General features: G+C 49.3%; 11 protein-coding genes across 11 annotated transcripts; 4 read left to right on the forward strand and 7 right to left on the reverse strand.

The window, feature by feature from the left end:
- Nucleotides 1-287: 287 nt before the first annotated feature.
- On the forward strand, nucleotides 288-1796 carry M438DRAFT_377198 (fructosyl amine:oxygen oxidoreductase-like protein; the record flags this gene model as incomplete). Its single annotated transcript, XM_029908715.1, has 4 exons — nucleotides 288-373; nucleotides 436-1239; nucleotides 1289-1540; nucleotides 1598-1796. The coding sequence occupies 4 exons, from the start codon at nucleotides 288-290 to the stop codon at nucleotides 1794-1796; spliced, it is 1341 nt and encodes a 446-aa protein (XP_029757060.1).
- A 196-nt stretch (nucleotides 1797-1992) lies between these two features.
- Nucleotides 1993-2308, forward strand: M438DRAFT_338548 (uncharacterized protein; the record flags this gene model as incomplete). The annotated part of the gene is made up of 2 exons (XM_029904133.1): nucleotides 1993-2029; nucleotides 2085-2308. The coding sequence occupies 2 exons, from the start codon at nucleotides 1993-1995 to the stop codon at nucleotides 2306-2308; spliced, it is 261 nt and encodes an 86-aa protein (XP_029757061.1).
- Nucleotides 2309-2961: 653 nt separating this feature from the next.
- On the reverse strand, nucleotides 2962-5360 carry M438DRAFT_280808 (putative FRE family ferric-chelate reductase; the record flags this gene model as incomplete). Its single annotated transcript, XM_029901191.1, has 6 exons — nucleotides 2962-4003; nucleotides 4051-4172; nucleotides 4224-4272; nucleotides 4327-4563; nucleotides 4615-4943; nucleotides 4992-5360. The coding sequence occupies 6 exons, from the start codon at nucleotides 5358-5360 to the stop codon at nucleotides 2962-2964; spliced, it is 2148 nt and encodes a 715-aa protein (XP_029757062.1).
- Nucleotides 5361-5924: 564 nt separating this feature from the next.
- M438DRAFT_348534 (uncharacterized protein) lies at nucleotides 5925-7545 on the reverse strand. The gene has a single exon (XM_029906166.1). It carries the CDS (start codon nucleotides 7470-7472, stop codon nucleotides 5976-5978), a length of 1497 nt encoding a protein of 498 aa, XP_029757063.1. The 5' UTR covers nucleotides 7473-7545; the 3' UTR covers nucleotides 5925-5975.
- A 573-nt stretch (nucleotides 7546-8118) lies between these two features.
- Nucleotides 8119-9193, forward strand: M438DRAFT_280780 (putative short-chain dehydrogenase/reductase; the record flags this gene model as incomplete). Its single annotated transcript, XM_029901189.1, has 2 exons — nucleotides 8119-8512; nucleotides 8565-9193. The coding sequence occupies 2 exons, from the start codon at nucleotides 8119-8121 to the stop codon at nucleotides 9191-9193; spliced, it is 1023 nt and encodes a 340-aa protein (XP_029757064.1).
- A 1131-nt stretch (nucleotides 9194-10324) lies between these two features.
- M438DRAFT_103896 (uncharacterized protein) lies at nucleotides 10325-12466 on the reverse strand. The gene has a single exon (XM_029898656.1). It carries the CDS (start codon nucleotides 12180-12182, stop codon nucleotides 10818-10820), a length of 1365 nt encoding a protein of 454 aa, XP_029757065.1. The 5' UTR covers nucleotides 12183-12466; the 3' UTR covers nucleotides 10325-10817.
- A 284-nt stretch (nucleotides 12467-12750) lies between these two features.
- Nucleotides 12751-14165, reverse strand: M438DRAFT_358485 (uncharacterized protein; the record flags this gene model as incomplete). The annotated part of the gene is made up of 2 exons (XM_029907258.1): nucleotides 12751-13695; nucleotides 13746-14165. 2 exons carry the CDS (start codon nucleotides 14163-14165, stop codon nucleotides 12751-12753), a joined length of 1365 nt encoding a protein of 454 aa, XP_029757066.1.
- A 335-nt stretch (nucleotides 14166-14500) lies between these two features.
- Nucleotides 14501-16256, reverse strand: M438DRAFT_358486 (uncharacterized protein; the record flags this gene model as incomplete). The annotated part of the gene is made up of 2 exons (XM_029907259.1): nucleotides 14501-15960; nucleotides 16220-16256. The coding sequence occupies 2 exons, from the start codon at nucleotides 16254-16256 to the stop codon at nucleotides 14501-14503; spliced, it is 1497 nt and encodes a 498-aa protein (XP_029757067.1).
- Nucleotides 16257-17069: 813 nt separating this feature from the next.
- Nucleotides 17070-17570, forward strand: M438DRAFT_338555 (uncharacterized protein; the record flags this gene model as incomplete). Its single annotated transcript, XM_029904134.1, has 1 exon — nucleotides 17070-17570. The coding sequence occupies one exon, from the start codon at nucleotides 17070-17072 to the stop codon at nucleotides 17568-17570; it is 501 nt and encodes a 166-aa protein (XP_029757068.1).
- On the reverse strand, nucleotides 17406-19111 carry M438DRAFT_348537 (APH-domain-containing protein). Its single transcript, XM_029906167.1, has one exon. The coding sequence runs from the start codon at nucleotides 18787-18789 to the stop codon at nucleotides 17815-17817; it is 975 nt and encodes a 324-aa protein (XP_029757069.1). The 5' UTR covers nucleotides 18790-19111; the 3' UTR covers nucleotides 17406-17814.
- A 71-nt stretch (nucleotides 19112-19182) lies between these two features.
- M438DRAFT_408450 (uncharacterized protein) lies at nucleotides 19183-20573 on the reverse strand. Its single transcript, XM_029909954.1, has 2 exons — nucleotides 19763-20573; nucleotides 19183-19707 (listed from the first exon to the last, which is right to left on the reverse strand). The coding sequence occupies exons 1-2, from the start codon at nucleotides 20244-20246 to the stop codon at nucleotides 19442-19444; spliced, it is 750 nt and encodes a 249-aa protein (XP_029757070.1). The 5' UTR covers nucleotides 20247-20573; the 3' UTR covers nucleotides 19183-19441.
- Nucleotides 20574-20761: the final 188 nt, after the last annotated feature.

Consider the following 20761-nt stretch of genomic DNA (forward strand, 5'->3'; position numbering starts at 1 on the left):
AGGCCGAGAAAATGCGGGCGAGAGGTTGGGGCGGCCGAAGAGGCACGACTCGTGTAGACTGCGCCAAGGCTCTGGTTGGACCTTCCACTTTTTGTATTTCCCCGCTTCTTTTCCACCATCCTTCCTGATTCAAGAGCACTGTCGTAGGCGAACCATTGTAGGTAATAGACATCATACTATGACAAGATTGCAGTTATTATCCTTAAAACAGGCAGCACCTGCCAATGTGATTTGACTCTTGAACACTCGACCACTCCTTCCCTTCTTGAAGCCTGCGATCTCGTACAATGTCGGCTCCACTTTCCCTGGATTCATCCATCCTCATTGTCGGAGCAGGCACTTGGGGAATTTCTACGGCTCTACATCTCAAAAGGTATCTGCACAAATCTGTGCTCAACCAGTCCATCTGTTAAAGTGGAACTGACACGCCATCAGACGAGGATACAAGAACGTAACACTGCTTGATCCATTCCCGGTACCGTCTCCCATTTCCGCCGGCAACGATGTCAATAAAATCCTCGAGTTGGGCACTTTTGCCGCCGGTGCTGATACAGATGAGCGATATGTCGCAAACACGTTGATCAACGAGGCAACTAAGGGATGGCTAGAAGACCCTGTATTCAAGCCATACTTCCACGAGACCGGATGCATCATCGCAGCAACTTCTGAAGCCGGAAGAGCCCACATGAATGCCGCTAGTGGACCTAGCGAGGATGCAGGCTGGTTGCCTCTCAAGACGAAAGAAGACTTTCAAGCGACTATGCCCAAGGGTGTCCTCACAGGAGACTTTCCCGGATGGGAGGGCTGGTGGATGAAGAAAGGCTCTGGATGGATACATGCAAGAAAGTCCATGGAGAGTGCGGCAAGAGAAGCAGAACGATTGGGTGCAGTCTTTGTCACTGGCGAAGAGAAAGGCAAAGTCGAAAGCCTCATCTACGAAGCCGGCGACGTGAAGGGAGCAAAGACATTCGATGCAGTCGAACACAGAGCAGATCGTACCATTCTCTGTGCAGGGGCAAACGCTGGCATTATCTTCGATATGAAAGATCAGCTTCGCCCCACTGCCTGGACGTTAGCTCATATCAAGATGACGAGGGAAGAGTTGCAGTTGTTCAAGAACCTACCAGTACTCTTCAACATCGAGCGAGGCTTCTTCATGGAGCCTGACGAGGACAAAGGCGAGCTCAAGATGTGCGACGAGCATCCTGGCTACTGCAATTGGACTGTTGATCCTCAGAAGTAAGTCATGGCATCGCGATACTTGTATATACATACTGACCTGTTCCAGCTCTCAACGGTCAAGCGTACCCTTTGCAAAGCATCAGATTCCAAAAGAGGCAGAAGAAAGAGCCCGAGGCTTTCTCCGAGAGATCATGCCACATCTCGCCGAGAGACCTTTCAGCTTTGCCCGCATCTGTTGGTGTGCTGATACGCCGAATCGTGCATTCTTGATCTCAAAGCATCCTGACTACCCTAGTCTTGTGCTTGGGTGTGGTGCCTCGGGCCATGGTTTCTGCCATATTCCAGTCATTGGCGGATTGTAAGCCTTCCTCTCGCACTGAGCGATAACTATATACAAAGCTGATTGTGTCAATAGCATCACAGATGCCATGGAGGATAAGCTAGATCCCCGTATCAAGCATAGCTTCCGTTGGCGACCAGAGACAGCAGTCAATCGCAAGTGGGATGACCTGCAAGATAGGTTCGGACCAGAGGAATCAAACAGAATGATGAATTTTGGCGATATAAAAGAGTGGACAACCATTCAACCCGAGATTGCTGAAGCCAAGCTCTAAGAAGGGCCTAGTACCGGTGTTGGCAACCAAATCGAGAGCTTGGAGCGCGAGTCCCAGTCGTCACGACGATTCGTGATTGCACAACAACAATAAAATCGCAAAGACTATAATCCGGCTTTCACGTTTTCGATCCAACCCACGCAAACGCCTACACCATCCATCATCAAACCTTTATCTCAAAGCATCATCAAACATTATGACAGGACTCCAAGGCCTCCAAGAGCAGATTAAAGGTAGGTAATATGCAACAGCACGTATGAACGCAGCAAACCCTAACACCTTATATAGACAACGCTCGCATCATATACCGTGATGTCGACAACTTTGCCATCGAAATGGTGGAAAGCCCCTCGCATCCGCCGGGTGCCAGCGTCTGGAGTGCCAAGTTAGTGACTCGTAATCCTAACGGTAGCTCCAGACTGCTGTTGGGTGCTGTCGGCGGCAGCATTGGTCTAGCCTTGTTGCTTCTGTTGTCATACACCGCTAGGCTGTTGAGAGAGCTTAACTGGTAGCGGATTAGCACGGGGTGCTTTGTAATTGTACATTACTTGTATTTGTATCGTTGTTCGAACCACCCCTGCTTTGTGTCTTATACTGTGACAAGACTTATGTCTGTTAAACTGTCTCTAAGTCTATCTATACTCTTCTTTGTCTCTATATATGATCGTTGTAGCCGGTCCACTAAGCTCTGACATAGCAAGTATTCCTAGCACTCTTTCATCTACCTTCCGTCCCCTGTGTACGGCGCTGACGTGCCCATAAAAAGGCACAAAGGTATTCAGAAATGACAGCACGTTAATTGAAAGAGCCCCACAACAACACTCTCGATGGACAACTCAGCTCATTCAGAAATCATTATGCATTTTGACAGGCCCTTCCATCCACCCCTCGCTGCCTATGTGAACATGTAAACCACTCCCAACTCCATCTCCCTATCCATGGCACTAATATGTCCATCAAAAGGCACAATGGAATTCAGAAACGGCAGTACGTCCATTGAAGGAGCTCTCACCTTAATACTCTCATTGGACAACTCAGCTCATCCAAAAATCATTATGCATTTTGACAGTCCCTTCCGACCGACCTTCGCTGCCGATAAGATCACGTATATGGACCCAACTCCGTAGAAGTCACTTTTACATCGTTAAGATAACCCGATAGAATCCTACCACCCGAAACTCTCCTCGAAATACTCTATTCCAAAACATCCTCTCTTCATCACGCCATGTACAGCGATTCTGGCTTCATCGGCCATAGCTGGAGGTCCACAAACCAGTACCGCAACTCTTTGTCCCATCATCTCCGCCTTCATCGCTGCTTTTAAAATTGCAGCCGCGATATCTGGACGTCCTTGTTGAATTTCTGGTATTGTGGTTTGCGTACCGTCATCTTCTTCATCGTCTTTGTGGCTGTCGTCCTGACGAGTAAAGAACAAATCTGTGGAGAAGTCATCGCGGTGGGAAACATCTCGTAGTTCGCGGGCGAAAACTTGATGGATGAAGGAAGCTTGGCGGGCTGTCCAGAGGAGATGCATTTGTGTCGTAGCTGTCTTTCCTGATCTCGAAAGTGCGATGTGCTCTAGGATGTAGGGTACGGCTGATGCTATTCCAGTGCCACCTGCAATCAGCAAGACTGAATCGAAGGTTGCGATAGGACAGTGATGGCCGTATGGGCCTTCGAGGAGGATTGTGGGGGAAGTGGTGTGTGTGGGTGAGGCTAGACATGAGTCTCGAAGCCGCTTCGTCCAGCCATCGTAGGGGCGGATCCAGAAGGTCAGGGTTTGCCCGTGTGATTGACGCTTGGAAGCACTAAAGACTCCATTCTCTTCGTCAAACTCGTCATGCGTGCCGGTGCTTCGGAGAAGAGAACTACCAGCTTCGTCTGATCCGATAGAGCTAGATGACCACGCTCCAAGTGTGAAGGGATGATTTTCATAGCCTTGCCATGTTGTTGGTTGATAAAGATAGTAAAACTGTCCGGCAGCAGGTGTTGCCAGAAAGGAGTCTGTTCGTACGTCCAGTCTTATGACGTCTGACCCTTTGCTATAAGAAGCAATTGTGTATGTGCGACTAATAACTTTCTTGCTGAATCGGACCTGGAGATTGCAACAAATGAGACGTAGAAGCCGGAGTCCGCGGTCAAGTATCCATACAACTACAATGGGCCAGAGATACGCATCATATCTCGCATTGAAGATGGAAGTATGCCTTTCAAAGTCAGCTCCAGCGGTTGGACGGATGGCAGGAACACTCACAGAAAGCAGCCTACTAGTGTGACCACAGACAGAGCGATATGAAGAACCAAGAAGATCTCGTAAAACTTGATGCGAAGCCAAGAAACAGAAAACAGCAGAAGAAGACTCATGGTGATTGTTGCCTGCGCAGTATCAGCTACAATGCCTTTTGCCAAGATTGCTTTATCTCTTACCATTACACCGAGCAAAAGCCAGAGCTGAGTAAACTCTCTAGCAAACATGCTCCAACCCTCTTTGACAAATTAGCATGTACCCATCTAGGAGAATGACTTCCACGTACCGAATTCTACGAACAGATAGGTGTAGACCACAGAATGGACGATGGCGAGTATCGTACCAGCTCGGGCAATGTGACGGTGATAAATGTTGAAAGCCTGGTAAGATAAACCGGTAGCCCACATGAAGACATTGTTTCTACCCGCAAAGATCCAAATCAAAGGCAGTGTGGCATACGCCATGATACCTGTGCGGTCGGCGACATATCGCCAGAGTTGTTGAGACTTGTCGTCCCAGCTATGTTTCTGTCAGCTTCTGGTATCGAGAAAGAAAGCGCATCACTCTTACTAGATATTGTTAAATATGAGGCGGTAATGAGAGACAGAAAGATATGTTGTAAGGAGATAGAACGTCGCTACAACAACCGTTTCCATACGTGTCGGGACGGTGCACCAGAACAGTAGACGCTGATGATGTGAGCCAAACGCAGGTGGTATGATCAAATTAACTTGAATCCACCTCCACGTCGATTGCGTGAATTGGGATGTGCTCTCTGAGCTGGTAGATGGAGTCTTGAGCACATTGCATAGTGTTGCAATGCCCAAAATCAAGCCCCAGAATCCATATAATGCGAGACCAGATTGATGATGCCAGTTCATCTCGTATTCCCAAGCCATCTGAAGAGGTCAGTCATGCGTTTAATCACAACTTTGCGATGGACGTACTAGAGTGTTTCCAACTCGGTCCAGGAACGATCTAGAAAGTCTGACTGGTTCTGTGATGTTCATTCCGGTAGGTAGCTCGTCAAACTCTACGACTCTCATTCCAGCGATATCCCCCTCCGTAACATTAGCAACAAGCTCCTGCCAATCCAGAAATTCGAGGTCCTCATTGTTGCACTCTTTACGGATCTTATCAAACCCGACTTGAATTTCCTTCTCTGTACAAAATGTCTTTCCCGAAGCATATGTTGAGATTGTTCGTAGTGGGTTGAGACACTTGGGTCCATTGTATGTGCCGTAGCCGTCTCCAGCGAAGGTGATGTAGTTGTAAGAGACCGACGCTGAGTGTAAACAATACTCATTACTGGGCATCAAAGTGCCCTTGATTGTACTGACGCAGATTCCAACTCCATATAGTAATGCCAATATCGTCGTCGTGTTGATAATCGTAGATGCCACAGAAGTCCATGACCAGTTCGTCCGTGAGAGGGAGTATGATTTATTTCTAGGAGCAGCAAAGGACCTTTGACTGAGCTGATTCGAGGCATTCTGTCCTTCCAGTAGAGGAGATGAAGAAGTCAACATCTTGACAGGCAATGCTTTCCTGTTGTAAATCCAGAGACTCGACCTCTTATCAATCTAATCAGATGACGCGGACAGTACGCCCAAGAGACTCGCCATCCACTCGAGAATTATCCAGTATAGAGAATACGTACAACGCTCCGAGCAATACACTCGTAGAGTCTGTGAGACTTGTTGGTCGATACTTGTATTAAAAGGCTCAGGCCCGCCGCGACATGAGCGGTAAGTGCTGAGTTCTCGAAGGCTCGGCAAGAGATCTTGGCGATAAGATATACTGAATCGCGGATTTAACTCAATGCATGCAAGCCTCTGTGCAACGAGGATGGAGAACAATTGATCTAAACAAACAGTTGAACGAACGAAAGTATTAAAGTAATTAAAAAGTATATGGAGTTCTAGATTTCATTATGACCATTCGACCTTGCCACAGTCGTCGGGCGCCTCAGCAAGCCATTTCTCGATTTTTGGCGTCTGCCAACCTGAAGTCCACAAATGGATATTGGTCGCATTCTTTTCGTCAACCCACGACTCTTCGGGTCTCTGATCTCCGAACCGGAAAACACTGCTCAAGTAGCAGATTCCGCCACCATGTTTCTTTTCATCATCTTCAATTGTTGTGAAGTTGAGATGTGCCCATTGGAAACATGCTTCAGTGACTTCGCAAGCGGTATTGCATGCATCAGGTGAAGAATTAGGATCTTTCTCTACAGTAGGCTCACCCACACGCTCGTTCGGCTTTTCTTTGGCCTGGGCTCGTGTACGTGGAGCTTTGATAGTGTAGACGTTGTCGTTTGACGCATTGTCCCACTCGTCGCGTCGCTCTGGGAACTTGACGCCAGAGAGCAAATCCCTAAATAAGTGAGAGAAGCGTAAATGTGGAGCACTGCTGGAAGAAGTGTTGGTGTAGAAGTCATCTTCCAACATCCACAATGTCTGGACTTCCTCGGAACGGAGGTGGTGCTGAGTGATGACAGGGCGACACCAGATACCAGCGCCGATTGGCAGGCTCATAGGTTTGTGGCCACTGAACATAGGAGCTGCAGAAGTCAGGTTCAAGCCCAGCTCTTCCTTAAGAGCTTTCGCGACGACGTAATCGCCGAACCACAGATCCGGTATGCGAGCATCCCAGCGACTGGCAAGGCCTTTCTTGGTGACGCAGAAGTCGTACATGGCGGCACGCGACAGCACGAAGCCACTGCCGCCATGGGCGAAGTAGAAGCCCTCTCCCTCCTCTTTCTTCATAGGCTCGCCTCGGCCGAGGTACAGCGATTTGCTAGGATCGAACCTCTCAAGCCATTTTACGAGGTTGCGCCAAACGATATAAGTGTCTGTTTCTGCGAAGACATACCAGTCTTTGTCTGGTTGTAGCTCCCAAGCTCTTTCAATCATGTGCAGAAATTTGTATTTGTCCAAGGCCCAAGCAGCATTGTGCCCAGCAGTACGCCAGTCCGAGTTTGAATCTTTCATGGTGCTCAAGGTTTGGACGTCGCGGCCTTCGGCTTGGTACTCCTTTTGCTTGCGATACAATTCGAAGTCGGCATGATTTGCGAGGAACTCAGGATCGTAGCGGGAGAGCACATCATGGATATGTAATGAGTGGATGTCTTGTTCCAGGTCGGAGAAGAGAAGGAGCGTATCGGCGCATTGCAGGATGGTGAGCAGCTGCGTCGGTAGCTTGTCGAAAGCCTCGGTGGCGCCTGTCTTGATGGATAGGACGATGTTGCTAATCGCAGATGACGGTGGGCATTGCGAAAGTTGTGGTGATTGTGTCGAACCTTTTATCGACAGAAGATGTGTGTTAGGGGAAGAAGAGGCGTGGAAGTAGAGATAGGTCAAAAGAAAGAGACCAGAGAGGAAAGCCAGCCCTGTCGGCAATGGCGCTCGAGGGATGGTCAAAAGCATCTCGCTGAGGTTGACTAGGATGGTAATACGGGAAGGCACGACCTACCTGTAGCAGCTTACCTCTTTCCTCGTGTATTCGTACACCAGGCGTCAGGGGGTGTCGAATCACTTCGCAAGCTCGCCCGTTTCTGCTCAGCTGAGACGACTCCGAAATCTGCTCGGCCCGCAAGCTTGTTTCGTTTTCAGCTTGGGACCTTCGGACGGCCTTGTAAAGCTCATCAACATCAACCGAACGACGTCAACTAATCAAGTAGTAGGAGCTGGTGTCAATCACGGTCTATTGGCATCGTCATGTCTACCGTAAGGTGTTTCGAGGACGTGTTTCCACCAAGATGAGCCGGAGCTCAAAGTACTTAACTCCGTCCGGATATAACTACGACGACGCATCTTTCGGCCGATGATTTTGAACAATCTAAACGTCTGCGACAATTCATCATGACTTGTCGTGCGTGAGCTTCTCTGTCCGGGGGCGGATCTAAGTATCCAGTTCTTACTAATTCCGTTCCCTCACCGGATTTTGTAGTCCGCAAGTCATCATCATGGTCAATCTGTGGCATATATAACGAGAAAACTCTGGAACTTTGTCCGTTCAACAACACTCATCAACTCGGATACTGTTTCAACTCAAATCTTTTCGCAACTCATCATGTCACCTCTAACCCAAGCATACCGCCCTTACCTGGACAGACACCAGAATCTTGCCGGACCTGGCGATGAGCGTCCCACAGCTATCGAGGTCGTCAAAGACCTTGGCCTGGTAGGCAAGCTCAGTGACAAGACAATCTTGATCACTGGTTGCAGTGCTGGACTTGGTGTACAGGCCGCTAGGGCCCTCTACTTGACTGGGGCCAAGCTGTACATTACTGTTCGCAATGAGCAGAAGGGTCAGAAGGCCATTGAAGCCATTATGAAGGATGCACCTCAGGGCCAGACGGTTGAGATGGTACAAATGGATCTTGGAGACTTCGACAGCGTACGCGCGGCGGCCAAGGACTTCCTGAGCAGAAGCGACAGACTCAACATCTTGATCAATAATGCCGGTAAGTCTTTGTGACATCAAACAACCTTTACCTGGGCTAATTGTTGTTCTAGGTGTGATGAACGCTCCTAAGGGCAAGACCGTCAGTGGCTTCGAGAACCACATGGGTGCCAATCATCTCGGTCACTTCTTATTCTTCCAGCTTCTCAAGCCCCTCTTGCTCTCTTCATCCACACCTACACAGACTTCCCGTGTCGTCAATTTGTCCAGCTATGGTCACACCATGTCACCTATTCGCTTTGATGATATGGATTTCGAGAACGCAGAGTACAACCCCTGGGTAGCTTATGGTCAAAGCAAGACAGCCAACATCTATATGGCCAATAGCATCGACCGTCTGTATGGATCACAAGGCTTGCATGCAGTCTCTGTGCATCCTGGTGTCATCTTCGATACCGAACTGATCCGTCACACTACTGATGATATTCTGGCTGGACTCGGTGGTAAAGGTCCATTCGAAAAGAGTGAGAAGAGTCCTGAACAAGGTGCTGCAACCACTGTCTGGGCCGCTCTGACTCCTCACTTTGACAGCAATGGTGGTGTCTATTGCGCTGATGTAGGAGAGTCTGTTGCAGCAGGAGAGAATGCTCCGTTGGGCGGTCCGGAGTATGTAAGCCATGCTTATGACCAGAAAGCTGAAGATCGTCTGTGGGAATTCAGCTGCAAAGCTGTTGGCGTCTAACTTAGAACTCTTACAGCTTGAATTTGGTGCCGCGAACAACTTTGAAGCTCACTCAATCACTCACTGTCGCCATCAGGTTCAATCTTTTCCCGCACCGACTATTAATCAATCACTCACACTCAATCTCACACTCAATCTCACACTCAATCTCACACTCAATCTCACACTCAATCTCACACTCAATATTACTCTCACTATCTACTTGCACTTTCACTATCTACTCACACTCTCACCATTTGCCTACGCTCTCACTATCTACTCACCTCGTCCGCCCAACTCTCCACCTTTCGCCTATTTCAACACCTTTCGTCTACAAACAACCTTTCGTCTACTATAACAACAACAACCTTAGCTCTTAGGTCTCTTCGATCTCCCCGATCCGCACAGAACCAGCGAAATCTATTGGTCTTTGATCCAGCACAGCACAAGCGTTGAGAGTTATGAGAACAGCCCGTGTTTCAGTGACCTGTTCGTCGCATCCCTTCTTTCACTCCACACAATCTCGATTCCGGAAGATATATGTGCTGCAGATTGCCTACCGCGTCGTCCTTGCCGTCGAGGTCGTCGACACCTCCCAAGTCTCCAAGAGCAAAGCTTGTCGAGAGGTCATGGCCACCTTAAGTAGGACTTGCGTGTGAGCTTCATGCCTCAGGGCATCATCGTATTTTAGTATTATGAATTGATAATGCGTTGATAGTAATCAAGCCAAAAGAACTGTTGGGGATTCATGTGCCACACGTATCTTGGATTCACTACTGGAAAATGACCGGAGAGACGAGAGAAGCCGGCAATATATCGTGAAGCGTAAGATCAAACTAGGAAGAGAGCAGGGAAATCACCAATACATGATGAAGTGCAAGATGAAACTAGGCAATGTTTAGCTTACGATTCGATCCGACTTTGTATGCGGGTAATTGCTGACCGTCACTAGACACTGATACTCAAGAGCGGAAGGTGCTGATAAAGTCCAATCAGAACCTTCCTATGGGCTTTTTGACAGGAACTTCGAGTCTATGAGAACAGCACGGGAGTGTTTAAGGCTGTGGACAAGGAGTCGACGACAGGACAACGCCGAGCGACCACTAACAGTAGGACCATGATACTGGTCCAGCTCCCAGGATCTCTTGAACAGTCATCGCAGTAGAACAGCCCGTACAGCGACTGGGAAAGGCGATCACAGGAGTCGCCAGAAATTGTTGTATCGTAAACCTGTTGCTCTCTTTTGCTCTCCCTGCCACAAACATGAATGACTTTTCCAGACGAGGACTGTCTCGCACTCCGACAAAATCTCAAGGACAATTGCGGAATTTCCGTGAGAGTCTATCTTGGGAAGTCATCGTGGCATAAGAGGTTTCTATAGTCCATTCCTAGGGATCTCAGATGACAAAACTTTCTTGAGGAGCGAGTCAAGCAGTGAGTACTGTATCTCTAGTTGGGTGAGTCTTTGACCTGCTGAAACGGAGTATTGCGCTCAGTGGATTGAGCAAGCTGATTGGCTAGCTGTATGACTCGTGACCAGGTGCTCCATCACTCGTCGTACGCGAAACATTGATTCGCGCGTCTGAGATGGGATGTTTCGTCGTCTAACAAGTTATGATGTCGTTTGATGGGTGTGATGGATCGCTTAAAACATAAATGCCTTACCAGACACCGGTTGCATCATCGTCCAAAAGTCAGCAGTAAGATCCTCAACCAGCCAAGTGTCTTTCAAGAATTCTTCCATAAGCTTGATAGAACCAAAAGAGAGATATTCAGCAGCAATTTTCAAAGAGTTCAGCACAGTTTGCTGAGACTCAGGACTGATACAATGGGTTCCAATCATCAGACAAGGGAAGAGCAGACAGTGTGCGAGTTTGCCGATCTGAGGTGCTTGTAGAAGTGCATCAACTCCTTCTTGTACGCTTTCTTGCACCAGAACATCCGAGATTTCAAGATTGCAGAGGGCACGGTACATATAGATGCGGGCGGAAGCGCGATAGGCTGAGCAGAACACCGTGAGGGCATCGATGGACTGAATGCCATCTGCGGGTGATGAAGGTGTTGTTATGCTCTCAAGTCTAGCTTCTGTCCGGCCGAGTGTGAGCTGGATCTCGAGCAGTTCTCGTATGGGAGCTGGGAAGCCAGAAACGCGTGCGTCGTGACCGAGTTGTGCTAGTTGTGCGAGCAATGCCATGATGTCGACGAAAGCGTGGTCATCCTTGATGCCTGTCCACCAGGCCTCGCCATCTGCAAGTTGAAGCCAAGTCTCTGGTCCAAGATGTGGTGCTTCACCGCCGAGTATCGCGTATGTCAGATCCATCGTAGCATAGACAGAAAGTAGTAGTGACATGGGTCCTGCCTTCGCCGAGGACACTTCCATCATGTGGTTTCCATGTTGGAGAATAGCACGTCCACCACGAAGATGAAAGGCGGCAGCAAGGCCATCATCCTGCGGCTCGATAATACCGTCCAACATGCATAGCAGCACGCTCGATGGGAAGGTAATGGCGTGTGATAAGTTGAAAGAATCCTGGAGCCGTGTCCGTAGTGATCGTATAGCTGTCAAGCGTGCTTGCTTGATCTGTGATAGTGTCTCTTCCTGGACAGCATGATTTCTGAACAATCGATGTGCGTTCGCGACGGCGATGACTGCTTGATGTATAGACGGGTCTGTGACGAGCCACGCGGGATCGACACCCGGACCAGCATCCATGAGACTAAACCGTGGCAGCACTTCTCGTGCAAAGTACAGCACTTGCCAATCATCTGGAGTCGACGGCGACTGGATACGAGGTGCAGGTACGAATTGCTTAACAGGTAGCAGATTTTGCCCAGCGAAGCGTCCTCGAGCTGCAACTCCATTCGCCCACTTAAATCTCATGCCATACTCGCACTTAGTGTCAGCAGTCTCGCATCTCGTGCATGTTGGCTTCTTCACATCGCATAGGACACGGCGGTCCTTACATCGCCAGCATGATCCTTCGGAGACTCTGATGCGTTTAGGAGGCATTGTTGAGGGCGCAGCGATTGTTTGCTATGTGTGTAGTTTCTTGGCGAGGCAAACATGATGCTGCTGTAGAGATGCTGAAATCATATAGAGCATGACCGATCACTAGGATGCAAGATACTCCACAAGATCCAGAACGCGTGTATGCATGCCGAGGATGTGATGGAGGCTAGTCAAGTACAAGCCGAAGCGTGAAGAAGGAGCTTATCGACAGCGCCGGAGCGAGCAACATCCCTTTCATAAGGCGAATGCATTGTGTAAGTTTATCTATCGGTCCTCGTGTCTGTCAGTCCAATAGTGAGCCAGTACAAGAAGAGGGAAGAAGTCCAGCTCGAGACGCCAATCAGTTGGTCAAAGCCAATCATTGACAGCCCCGCCATGTCATCTTGGCAATCTAGTCCCGATATGGAGGTTATTTTGACCACAGCTCGACCTCTCCGACTACCGCTCACGCGTACACTCGGCACAAGATCTGAGGTGCTGTCGTTACAATGACACGGCTTTCATAGCGTGTTTGAATTGAAATGACAAAGATAATCACAATACCGATAAGAGCGGCAGGTCGACGCGCCTACTCCAACTGAATCGTTGCGGCGAACGGCTGGTAATCCTCCTCTCCTTTCCACTGATCTTCATACAGTGACTCGCCCATCTGAGATGCGTCCATGCCAATCATAACATCTTTGTCGGTCGCCAGCACTTCCCAGCCTGGGACGCAGTCGATCAGGGCGATGATGATGTATGAGACGCTGAATGCCCAAGTGAATCCGATCAAGGCTTCCACAATCTGAACACCAAGCTGTCTCGCATTGCCGTCGAAGAAGACACCACCGACAATCTCTGTGACTCCATCAAGAGCGGCGACCTCCTTTTGAGCAAAGAGGCCAGTCGCAATGGTACCGACAAATCCACCAATGCAGTGAGTAGCGAAGGTGTCGCCATTGTCAACCCACTTCCACCGTCTTGCGAAGTCGGTGAACTTGATCCGCAGAGCTTGTCTCGATACAACTGCACCAGTGATACCGAAGAAGAACGCTGTGGCCATGTCGATGAAGCCAGCGGAAGGGGTGATCATGACCAGACCAGAGATGGCGCCCAAGAACGTCGAATCCAGCGACCACTTTCCAGTCTCATAATAAGTCATGCAAGCCCAAGTCATGGCGCCTGACGCAGCACAAAGATTCGTCACACACATCGCCATGACAGATTTGAAGTTGAAAGCAAGTGTGGTGCCAGCGTCGAAGGCCAACCATGAGCCCCAGATAGTGACGAGGGCGAGCAATTGACTCAGTGTGTTGTGGGGTTTATGTAGGACCAGATGAGCTGGCGTTCTTTCTGCGGACTTGCGGGAGCGGAAGAGTGGGTAGGAGAGGTAGATGCTGAGGGCTGTTGCTGTGGCGCCCGAGCAGATATGTACAGGAGTGCCACCAGCGAAGTCGAGGACGCCGAGTTCGCCGAGGAAGCCACCGCCCCAGACCATGTGGGCGAGTGGGCAGTAGACAAAGGTGGCCCAGAGCTATGAATATGGTCAGCGCTGATCAACCCATATCATCAAAAGATACTCACAAAGATGAACGGAATCAACGGCAGCAGCCTTCCCCTCTCACAAACCCCACCAATAGCAATAGCACAAACAGTAGCACAAAAAATCAACTGGAACTCGCTGAATAAAATAGCAGGAATAGTCCCCACAGGCTCAGCCAAAACATCAAGATGCATGAAATGTTTCAAGTCGCCAATGAAGCCATTGCCCTCACCATAAGCAAGCGAGTATCCAAACAACCACCATTGAATTGTGCAAACGGAAACTGCCAGCAATGCTGGCATGAAAGAAGCCAACCCGCTCCGCCGTGTCGAGTATCCTGAATATCCTAGTCCGACGGCGGGGATGATTGGCCAGCAAAAGACGCTGCAGATGAGAATGAAGGCGGAGTCGGTTTTGTCGCAGGCATCCCATGCTTTGAGGACTTCGGTGGCTGTGATCATTTTGAGTATGTTCAATCGAAAGTTACTTTTCCATCTCGCTCGAGCACCTTGATGTATTTATGTTTCCCCGGAGCCGCATACATGGAGATAACAAGAGTGTGGGGCAGAGATAGCGATAAGGTTGGTGGTCAGAAAGGCTTCCGCTTTGGGTATGTATCTTGGCCGGGGTAGGAGTGGTCCTTCGTGCTTCCTTGTCCATGCTAATGAGTACCAAACAGATTAGTCGAAAATAGTACAACTGCCACCGTCGGAGTGATGACTGATCAGCCAGGTTCGATGTTTTCCTATAAAATTCGAGAAAAGTGCTCTTGAGCACGAGTTTGGTATCTTTATAATTATGATCCTAATTCCGGAATGTCTTGGCCTTGCGCTAGCTCTCTTCTCTCAATCATATTCAAGACCTCGAGTGATGGGGCATTTGTGAGCTTGTGTAGCGATTCCTCTACCTCTGACCTCCCGCTAGAAGGATCGAGGGTCCATTCTCTCGGTAAAGATAGTGGTTGATAGTCACCTCCTCTCAACTCTGATCTAGCCTGGCTCAGGTTTCCAGTGTCAAGCTCGATCACGAAACGACCGTTCTTTTTAATCTTTGAGAAAACCTCAGCCCAACTGCCATCTCGTAGACATACACTGCTGATGTAAAGAGAAGTCAATGTATCGGCGTGCTTCTCCAGCAAGTCGACGAGTGTCTGGAAAGATATTGGAGTGTATTCCAACCACAAAGATTTCAGACCAGTCGACTTGACAGAGCTCAATATGGTGTCTGCAATTCCAAATTGTCGATTCGTGATACTTTGTGGTTGGTGTAATGGCGGCCATTCGGTGGCGTCAAGATCGTCACAGCCCTGTCTGTACGTGAGGCTCTCCAATGAACGGGCATAGGACAGGACATGGCCAGCAGATCGTGTGCCAGCTTCGTCGAACGTGTTCACAAGATCGAAAGAGATGGAGTTCAAGCTGGACAATAGTTCCAAATCTTCTAGATTCATCTCCTGAGTATCAAAGCCTCGCTCGTCTGGGTCGATTGAGAATGCGTCGACAGTCAACTCAAGCTCGGCGAACCTCATTTTTGTGCGGAAGATTGCTTCTAGACAAGGCTCCATGGTAGACTTGAAACAGAGCTCCGGCTCTCCATGGAAATGATTGTACTTGTCAAGAAATAAAGTGACAGGATCCCATCGCGGCACTTCAAAGTCCGAGATATCCAGAATGACAGGTGTTTGGTATCCTCGCAGAGACGCAAAAGCTTGAGCGAGGAGAGTGACCGCATCTCCTGAAGTTTCAAGCTCATATTCTTTAGAAGATCTGTTCATCGCGTCTTGCATTTTCGCTTTCGCTCGCTTGACTTGAGCGGACGTAGGTGGAGGAATTCGCCTTTGCATATCTTCAACTCTCTCGATAAGTGCCCTCATCTCTCGTGGATGAACGCGGCCGGATGACAGATGGACTTTGCGAACGTGAGGTCCGAAGTCTGGATGTGCGCAAATTTCTGCCAGTTTCTCTAGACTGCGCCGGGTCATGAGAGAGCATAGATTGAACATGTAGGCCTTTGCCAAATGTGTGGTTGCAACTGAGGAAATTCTTTTGTTGGACAGTCGAAGGGTCTTGAGGTCCTTCTTTCCCAGCTCATCGCAAATCACGTCGATGATTTCACCTGGTATGGTGTCCAGACGCAACATCGAATGCTGCGGCATGATCCTATTTTTGCCGGAGACGTGTACTGGGTGTCCAATGGAGGTCTCCAATGACGCGATGCGAAGGGTAATAGGTGCGCGTCTGGAGTACTTACAATGACCTGTCCAGCAATAGCTTCTCGGTCAGGAAGTAACAAGACTACATTGTCAACACCGCTTGCTTGGTAATCGCAAATGTTTCGAGGTTGAAATTTCGCGCTTTGACCTTGCGCGACAGGGTCACCAAACTCTTGTTGACATCGTTCTGCTAAGGTACACTGCATCGTACGAATCGTGGACGATAAAAACTGCCACAGATAAGTTTTCGCTGTCGGTGACAGTCTCTCAAGATATAGCGAAGAACTATGCAATAAGACAAACCAAGCATCAAATAGTCATATTGTTTGCCTTTGTTCATGGAGTGTCCGAAGGGTCGGCGTTGCGAACAAAATCAGAAAGCCACGCCCACACCTTCCCAAGATTTTAAGGGTTTCAATCCCCTCTCGAAACACACACGGAGTACCACACCCTCAGGTGGACCAAAAATAATGCCGTCACCGGCAAAAGCAATGATTCCGCCCGGGTTCGAACCGGGGACCGCCTGTGTGTTAGACAGAAGTGATAACCAACTACACCACAGAACCAATTGGTGATAAGAATTTGACCAAAACCATATATGAATCTGTTCAAACAAGACCTTTGGTTGCATGCAGGCATACCTGTTGTATGATCAGGAGCAATGTGTTCCTTGCCTCGCTCTCACAACCACACACTTATGTCATCAAGTTACACTAGCCCCTCGGTAGCTTCAAAATCAAGATTCCAGGAGAGCGGACCAGTGGTCTCTGTGTTACTGCAACTGGTTTCGCAGTTGGATCCTGCGCTGGTGATGCCTATGGGAACATGTCATGAGTTGGAGCCGCTGCAAAAACTTGAATGATGTTCACGCGTTGCGGCGGCTACGAGCCAATACTTGATACTAATCACTGCATCTGTTTCAGCCTGGCGTTTGTTGGTAAACCATTGGATGAGCGAGTACGAAAACCAACATAATGCAAGCCACCTATGTTACGCAGATATGTGATGGGTCAGCGCATAGGTTGGCGCTCCTTTGGATTTGTGGTATAAAGACAGGCATCTTTTGACATCGATCCAATACTCACTTCACTTGCTCTATCGATTCAAATCCCTTTGTCTACTCAGAACTCACAAGCATATTCTTCACAACACCATGTCACTCGCAGATCTAGAGCCCAACAGCTTACACGTCGTCCTCCATGTACGTAGCCATCCTCCAAAGGCAAACGACTTTCACTGGGGTCTCTACCTCCACCGAGACTTCGAGGCTGGTGGTACGAAATACCATCTAAAGGGCGCTGACAAACGCTGGCTCGCCGACCACGGCACTACGCGTGGCGTGTTCAAAAGCTTCCTTCTGATCGGTCTATGTCAAGTGGCCAGGATCCCTTCTGGTCTTATGAAAGATGTCGATGCTATGTTTCGGACATACGACCACCAACTAAACGAAATGCCGGGGTTGACTTGCCGCACTTGGGTTTTCCGAGTGCTGGAGTTGTTGCAGAAACCTCATAGTGGACAAGTACTCTTGGAGTGCAACGACCTCACGTCCCTCGAATATGAGTTGCTGTCTTGGGGCAATGCCAATGCTCTGGCGGCAGCTGATTGTCAACAGCCTCGTCCCACACACCGCTCTGACCTATGCGGACTTTAACGTCGGCATGATTTGCAATGCTGCATGAGGTCGGTTCATTCTTCAGCACCACAAGAACGCCATAGGCGTCGGGCTGACATGTGAGTTTCTAGCGACAGTGTCGAAAATTGTTCAGATCGGGATTTCAGGGATGGCCGGAGGAGATATCATGACACTCGCTCACTGGAAAGCGTTTTTGTTTCAGTTGCTCTGTAGTTATTCTCGAATACAGCCTTTCAGACCTGATTCTATGTTTCATGTGCGATCACCATCCAACACACCATCCGCCCGTCAAAGTTATGAGTGCTCTCTCTGCGTCTCGATAGACGGTGTATCTGTGGCCTCCAAGTCTGACAACAAAATCGTACCACCAAAAATCTTCACGCTGGAATCTGAGAGCAGTGGTAAACTCCCAGTACTCCGGATACCAGCCCGCAGATTCCCAATCGATGAAGCCAGAGACATGTCCTTCATGGATCAGGATATTGTGGTGCTTGAGGTCTCCATGGGTGTAGACTATACGATGCTTGTCTGAGAAAAGCTTTTCTATCTCTTTCTTGAGACTGGGATAATCTTCCTCGGTATCGTATGCATCATGTCCAGCTGGGAAAAGGAGATAGTCATTCATCTGGTCCTCCGTCTCGAAAGGACCCATCGTAGTGAAAGGTACCCGAACACTTCTGATAGATGTCCCCGATGATGAACATATCCGCTCTCGGCCCCAAGGGCTCTTCCACTGCCGCATGGATGAAAGATAGGCATTCATCTCATTCAAAATAGCATCCCTCTCGGCGACATCGAGATCTTCGTAGACTCTACCGAGTTCGCGTCCAGGCAATCGTGTCATGAGGATCGAGACAGGGGCGTGTGGGCTGTCGGGTTGTTCGCCATAACATATGACCCGCGGCACGGGCATACCAGCTCTGCGAGCGGCCTCCATGGCCAAGACCTCTTCGGCGCGTGTCCCATCTGACCACTTGAGGATAAGTCCGAAGGGAAGCTGCATGATCTGGCCATCGAACGGAATTCCATGCCAGCGACAATACAGTCGAGACAACCTCAGCAGTTTTCTGTGAACGATTCCCCAAAACCTTCGTACGATATAAGGTGATGCTTGTGGGAGCGGATGCATCTGGAGGTTGTGAGAGACTTTGTAGCTGTAGGGCCAAGTGAACGATGGAGACAGTACATTCCATCTTTTGACCAGCCCTACGCAGCAGTCCCAGAAGTTGGATGTCATCGATGACTAGCCGGTCGAAGCAAAAGAGTGTGTGGGGCGATTCAAGGGCGATTGCTGAGGTCGGTCGACGTCTCCAACTCGGCTGGTGAGTGTGGTGAGCGCAAAGACAGAATGGAAATCAAAGGTAGGCGCGTCTCGAGCGACGTGTGCGACGCGAGGAAGAAACATGTTTCCATTGGCTACCGACACGTGCTTTAAGCGCCTGGCGGCCGAATGCGCGGCAATGGTCGTCGCCAAGATTGACTCTTAATTACAAGATCACTCGAGAGTATGGTTTGCTTTAAATTGAAGTAATCGAAGTCCGCTTCATGGAGGTGTTCATGACACGAGCAATGGTTTCTTGAGCACCGCAGTTGCTGTACAACGGTATACTTGGCTCGAGTGCACGGGCCTGTCTGGAAGAAAGATTGGCATAAGGTATCTACAAGAACAAATTGAATAGCCTCTGTAACAATGCTATCCTTAGCTCTGAAGTGACGTCCCCCATGTTGCGATGATACGCATCGAAGTCAAATTGTTCGTTTCCAAATGAACGCCAGAAGTCCCCCAAACCAGGCTCAAACGAATGAGCAACCCATATGTTGTGTGTGTATACCCTTGCCAGAAAGCACCATTTCCAATAAACGCCTCATTATTCAATTTCATATCGTCCTCAATGCGCCGAGATTTCGAGATGGCTTCGTTGTAGCGCTCTTGCCAGTTCTTCTTCGGTGAATGGTGTGTGGTCGTGAGCAAACTTTGCGCTATCGACTGCTCGCGCAGGCGTTTGTGCTGATGTTGTAGCAGGAGCCGCTGTGGTCGTCATACCAAGTGGTGAAGCTTTGGTTGGAGCTCTCGATCGATATTCAGCGGTTTGACGACGTGAATAGACAGGTCGATGCGGTTTGTCTTCCCTTGACTGAACTCGTGAAAGACCGACTAGGTGCAACTGTTAGCCAGACGCCTTTTCAAGACGACCAAGTCATGTACGTACCATTGGCGACATCATCATCACCCTCTGCTTCTATCTCTGTAGACAGAGCAGGCGCCAATGCGGCATGTCTTTCTCGTGGGACCTCAAGGCTTTCACGTCCACTCTTTGCTCCTGCCCCTGAGACGCTATTTCTCCTGCTCATGCTCATGCTGTTTCTGCGACTCAAACTGCTTCTTCCTCCGAAACTCTTTCTGCTGATCAGACTGGCTCGTCGACTGGGCATTCTTGTTCCCATTGGGCTGTATTCGCTCATGAAACTTCTTCTTCTCCAAGCAGCAGAAAAGCTGAAGGATTCGAGTTTCTCCTTGTGCTCTTTCTTGACTGGCGCTCGGTACTTGGCTCGGGGCATCGGCTCGCCAGGTTTATAGACATTCGAGGGCCATCGATCTCGGTCTTTGCTCGAGTCCTTTGTTGATGATGTTCGGAGTGAAGAGTTTGGTGAGGCCTTTCGTAGTGCCTTCTTGATACGCTCGCGGAAAGCCATGGCGAGGGTGGTTATGTGCTACGGAAGAGGCCGGTTCAGGGATGGCGAAGTTGGTGGCAAGATGGACAATGAACAACGTGCCACTCGCGTGGTAACAAAGCGAAAGTTCCAATGACCTCGTGCTGGAATCGTGGAACTTGGGACCCCCGTGTATTATGAATGCCGCAAAGTCCGTATGTAACGGTCGGTTTGACGCGGCTAATATGACGTGCGGCCCGTTGGCTCGGGTTTGACGTTGATGGATGATAGTGAAGGAAGCAACAGTTTGTTGGAAGGTGTTAGTAGGTCAAGGATGGGGATTGTATGAAGACAAGACAAAGAGAAGGACAAGGAGAAGGCAATTGACAATGGAAGAAGCAAGAAAGAGCCGTCTTGCGTCGCGGATGTGGTTGCGGAGGACTGCGTCGCCCCACTCTCAAAAGGTGCACGGTTCAGGAAAAAGCCCTGCCGAGAACTACCGTCTCGATGCTGAGCTCGGCCACTCTCGGTGTTACTCTTATTAAGAGAGGAGAAGT

Source organism: Aureobasidium pullulans (assembly GCF_000721785.1).
Source record: "Aureobasidium pullulans EXF-150 unplaced genomic scaffold scaffold_22, whole genome shotgun sequence".
Lineage (NCBI taxonomy): Eukaryota > Fungi > Ascomycota > Dothideomycetes > Dothideales > Saccotheciaceae > Aureobasidium > Aureobasidium pullulans.